Here is a 6000-nt window from a genome sequence, read left to right as displayed (position 1 = left end):
CCCATGAGGGATGGAAGAGAGACGAGGGTTGGCTCGCTCCATTATAAAGCAAGAAGTCAGTTACGGTGCTGATTGTGTTTCAAGTCATGTTTCAAGAACTACCTAACACGCCCATTCCAGTAATAAACGGACCTCTTCGCAAACACTTCTGAAAATAATATCATTTTTAACTACGCCGTTACCTAACCTTTTATCAAAAGAATACAAAAAGAAATACGCTCGTCGTGCAGCTAAGAATCTGCTGGAAGAGGCGAAATTTTTGAATGAATATTTGCAGGGTCGATTAATTGATATCCCATTATATGTAATATAAATTCCATTAAATTCAAATAAAAGAATTTCTGCTCAATAAATAGCATCTTTTCATCTTACTAATAGTGAAATTCTAGTGATTCTAGAATAACGTTTCGTAATTAGGTCATATACATTTACATATATATATATATATATATATATATATATATATATATATATATATATATATATATATATATATATATATATATATATACATATATATATTTATATATATATATATATATATATATATATATATATATATATATATATATATATATATATATATATATATATATATATATATATATATATATATATATATATATATATATATATATATATATATATATATATATATACATTTATATATATATATATATATATATATATATATATATATATATATATATATATATATATATATATACATATATATATTTATATATATATATATATATATATATATATATATATATATATATATATATATATATATATATATATATATACACTTATTTTAAATATTTTTTTAATGTTACACATGTGTAAAGTGATCACTTAAACCAGCCTATGACGGTCATATTCTTCATCATAAAGATTTTAGATTTTTAACATCTCATCAAAGGATGAGATGTTAAAAAAGAATATAAACTCCATTTAAGAAGATTTTATGTATACACACACATTCACATACATACACGCATACACATAAACATACATACCAACAACATTTCATTGGTAGAAAGATTCTTCTAAAGGCATTATTTAAACAAAGAATAATTGGTAAAATGTTCTCAAAATAAGAAGATTTTATATAAATGCGATGTATTTCTCGATTTTTCTCATTCGGTTCCCATTATAAAATATAGTAAAACAAAAACATTAAAGTTTTTTTCCACATTTATAATATGTGAAAATTACATATATAAAAACATACATGTGGAAAAACCATAAAGTGTTATTTTATTTAAATATTAAATAAAACGCAGTTTCACCAAAAAATGTCAGTACAAAACATAAATCCATAATAAAAAAAAATAAAAATCAGCATGAAATTTCATTAACCTATATTGAGCGCTCTAGGGTGTGATACATATTATTCTAAGTTTCATCTCAAATATGGTATACATAAACTTATATATTTCTGCCTTTAAAACAATGGGTATTCCGTAATTGAGAAATAATAAGAGCGGGCAATGTGAGGACGATGTTGTGATGCTAAACGTTTCAAACGCTTCTTCGACATTAAAAATAATTGCTTTCCTAATAGGGAACCGAAGTTAAAATGTTCTAACTAACTCTCTAGTTGAAAGGTTTAATACTTCAGGATACTTGACGTTACATATATCGCTCACTCCTTTCAACAACGTCATAAATCAAAAATCGTTAATTTTCAGTTGTGCATGTTTTCGGAATGCCCAGAAAATGTACTTTATCCCAGCAAAAGAGGCATATTTTTAACTTAATATTTACACGCTACAGGGCAGAAAGTATTGTTTTTGCATTTTGAGTAAAAGGTATTTTTTAATTATTTTTTTAAATAAACTAAATATTTTTAAATGGAGAAATAACCTTCATGTTTTACCTAAAAAGATCTGTTGCAAAGTAAAAAGCTCAATAAGTGGCTTGATATTTATTTTTAATACATTTTATTTTATTTTTAAACTTTAAAAACGTTCTCCTGAAAAATCAAGTTTTTTGATTTATGACGTTCTTGAAAGGAGTGAGCGATATACGTACATAAGCTTTAACATATTAAATTTTACTTAAGCAAAACATAAAAAAAACATGTACTCCACAAATTAAGTAAAAAATATTTATGAAATTGTGAATTTTTATAAATTTTGGCAATACATTTGAAGAAATAGTGGTTTTTAGACAGGAAACTTTTAATTAAAAAGATGTTTTCACAAAATCTGGATTATCTTCAATTGCAGGTATTATTTTCATATTATTTTTTGACAAAAAAAACCTTAAGAAAAAGCTTCTTTACATCTCACCAATAGATGTCTCTAGTCACCAAGTTCTAGTGATTCATGAACAAGGTTTCTCAATTGGTTCCTATATATAGAACTCCCAAAAACTTGAGTAGCGTGGTTGTCAATAATGGGTAGAATTGGTGAATGTTACACGTCTGTAAAGTGATCACTTGAACCAGCCTATGACGGTCGTCAGCCCCTTAAATGTCCAGACTTCCATATTCTTCTTCATCTTTGATGAGATGTCAAAAAATAATATGAGTAAAAACTTACCATGAACATCAACACAGCCGATTTGTTTCTTCATGGGGCTGGTATTTATCTGGCACATATAGCAGCCGCGATCGCTCTCTCGGAGCTGTCTGATCTTAAGTTGCCAGGTCCTAAGATTATCTTCGGACACGGTTATCCTGGGGTTGTGCGTCACGACTTTTGTGTGTATGGTCAGAATTGTGCCATCCTCTGCCTTCATCCAACCCACCTAGAAAGAGAGATACCCTGGTTATAAAGATGACCTAAGATTTTTATTCGGGAGTAACGATTTTATTATTTTACATTTTATTTTATTTATTATTTATGTATTTCATACATACATAGATACATTCATAGATACATATTTATTTCATAGATACATTTACAATATGTCTTACGGCTCTTTAGGCATGGCTTGTGTTGAGCCGAAATACTAACATGTTAATACATTTTTTTTTTTAAATATATTTATTTATTATTATTTGTTTTTTTTAATAAATAGATTATAAACATTACATAGAAGAAATACAATAATAATTTACAGCATAAAGGTTTTACAATAAAATAATTACACCTGGACTTTAATTAAATCACTTTCTACCTTGTCCCTTCCAATGCGAAGCAACCATCGACGGACACTGTTCTTAAAGACCTAATCACTACTGGAATTCTTAATGGTTTTGGGCAGCAAATTAAAAATCTTTGGCATAATTGACAACCATCAGTCATGTAAAATTGATGCATTCGCATTTAAAGAAATAAATATTGAAGAAAAAAATGTGCATCTGCATTTGTCTTTTTCTCCATCTAACCCTTATCTACGCCCAATGGTGCATAGAGCATTCCATTGTATCAACGTAATGTTATCTTGATTGCCAATTGCATGAAACTGAAATGTTCAGTCTTGCGCTTTTTATACCAGTCCAGGGTGATAAAGAATGAATTTGAGAGTAAAAATCACTTACCATATATTTATCTTCGTTCCCCTGGGAATCGAACCCAAGATGTCCATCACGGTAGCCAAATGCGTCTATCACTACACTACTATGGCGGATCATATAGTTTACACCTGCATATGTACGTTGTACAAATATATAATTGTTTTTTTTTTGTCGTATGTAAGTAATCTTCAACATTTTGAGGATTCCGATCTCACATACTAATATAAGAGTTTCTGCTTAATAAAAAAGCTTCTTTACATCTCACCAATAGATGTCTCTAGTGAAGTTCTAGTGATTCAAGAACAAAGTTTCTAAATTGGTTCATATATATAGAACTTCCAAGAATTTGAGTAGTGTGGTTGTCAATAATGGGTAGAATTGGTGAATGTTACACGTGTGTAAAGTGATCACTTAAACCAGCCTATGACGGTCGTCAGCCCCGTAAATGTTCAGACTTCCATATTCTTCTTCATCTTTGATGAGATGTCAAAAAATAATAAGTAATCTTCGAAGTTATATGTTGTCAATTTTTGTAACTACTAAACGTTATGTAACTTTTAATGCTCACAGCAAAGATACCAAAAATTATTTTGTGAAAACCTTATAGGACTAAAAAAAATAAAAAAATATTCATTCTACATGAAGTGTGATGGATTTCATTTTCAACTGACTTGCAATGAAAAATACAAGTATATTCAAAGATTTTCATATTAAACACTTGCCTATCTTAAGAGAAAAATCCTTGCCTCATTTCTTTTTAGAATCTGACAATTTTATGTTTTCTCGTTCATACATTATACACAAGGTAAAAAGGAAAAAAATACTTCTTGCAAATGTTACGTATTGAATCTCTTTAAACCTCTTTAAAACGTATTTTTTTGTTTACGTATTCAGAATAACACATCGTAGTATTTTATACAAAAAAAACACTGTAAAAACTGAACTTAAGTATGTTAAATTGAATAAAAAAACGTGCTAACGTTCTACTATTAAAACGCCTTGTTTTATATTTTTAACGTTCTTTATACTGTCAATATAAAAACCATGAAAACATAAAAATAAAACACTATATTAAGATATAATAAAATAATAAATAATAAAATCCTTATCCACACCCCAATGGTGCATAGGGCACTGCTTCATATGAACACAGTGTTATCTTGATCATTTACACACGAAGGAAAGGTGATCAGCCCTCCGCTTCAGGCACCAGTCCAGGGTAATATTGAATAAATATTACAGTGAAAAAATCACTTATATTTATTTGACCCCCCTGGGAATCGAGCCCGGGACTTCCAAAACGGTAGCCGAGCGTGCTGACCATTACACTACAGAGGCGGACAAAAAATTTAGATAAAATTAAAAAATTAAGATAGGTATACATAAAACAAATAAAAAAAAATATGAAACCCAAAAACAACACTTTCTGCCCTGTAGCGGGTAAATATTTAGTTAAAAATATGCCGCTTTTGCTGGGATATAGTACATTTTCTGGACATTCCGAAAACACGCAGAACTAAAAATGGACAATTTTTGATATGTGACGTTGTTGAAAGGAGTGAGCGATATGTTTAACCTTAAAACTGTCAGTATTTATGTTGCGTGGGTACTGTACATGTAAGTTATACTACCATAGTTATTATATACTCGGTGAAATATTATACAAACATTCAATTTATAACTCGCCATTGCTTTGAAAGTTTCAGTTAAATAGTTTGTTACGCGAAATTGAAGGGAATTTCATCATATAAAATACACCAGATTTAAATTTTCAGCTTCAAAGCATTTGATTTGCAAAGGCAAGGCAATACCATATTTTCAATTCAAGTAAAATATTTATTTGAACTATTTAGCCAACTTTATCGAGTATAATATACCTTCTGTATATCATAGAGTTTATGCTCAATTAAAATATTTTTAAATATTTTTATTTAAATATTTTAAATAGTTTTAAATATTTTTTTCGATTGATTTTGTTTATGAAAGAGGAAAATTAAAAAAAAGTGTATAAATTAATAAAACATTGTTTGTTACTATTAAATTTTAAATAAATAAAAATTAACCACTTATAGTATTATATAAATATATATTTTTAACGACTAGTGTCGGAAGTTACAGATACTTCAATTAACGGGGTTAAATATAAACTAAAGCATTAATAAGACTAAATTATCTGTACTGTAAGTGAGGGGAGGGGGGTAAGTTAGGGGGAGAGGTAAGTTAGTGGGTGGATTTCGAGAATAACGGGAACATAGAAAGCAAAGGTGAGAAATTTTTAAATAAAACGTTATTTATTTAATTAAAACTAGTTTTTTTCTTGGATTACTAGATTTTCTAAGATATTCATTATAAAGCCGTTGAATGGTAGTAGGTGTTATAATTTAAATCAGGTTTTACCACAAAGAGAATGCCGAAACAATAAATATAATAATAATTAAACATTCTCCTTATCATATTATTTTTTGACATCTCATCAACGATGAAGAAGAATATGGAAGTCTGGGCATTTACGGGGCTAAAGACCATTA

General features: G+C 28.4%; 1 protein-coding gene across 1 annotated transcript in view; it reads right to left on the bottom strand.

Moving 5' to 3' along the window:
• Positions 1-2552: 2552 nt before the first annotated feature.
• LOC148300160 (uncharacterized) overlaps positions 2553-6000 on the bottom strand; it is a gene marked incomplete at its 3' end in the record, with an annotated part of 128450 nt that continues 125002 nt past the window's right edge. Inside the window, exon 4 of the mRNA XM_088275171.1 lies at positions 2553-2760. Coding sequence (XP_088131297.1) covers positions 2553-2760 — 208 coding nt within the window. The remainder of the gene's footprint in view (positions 2761-6000) is intronic.

This window comes from Brachycentrus maculatus, unplaced genomic scaffold (genome assembly GCF_059751285.1).
Source record: "Brachycentrus maculatus isolate JH-2025_06_01 unplaced genomic scaffold, ASM5975128v1 h1tg000810l, whole genome shotgun sequence".
Classification (NCBI taxonomy): Eukaryota; Metazoa; Arthropoda; class Insecta; order Trichoptera; family Brachycentridae; genus Brachycentrus; species Brachycentrus maculatus.
The sequence above is the reverse complement of the archived record's forward strand: the minus strand, read 5'-3'. Positions and strand labels throughout refer to the sequence as shown.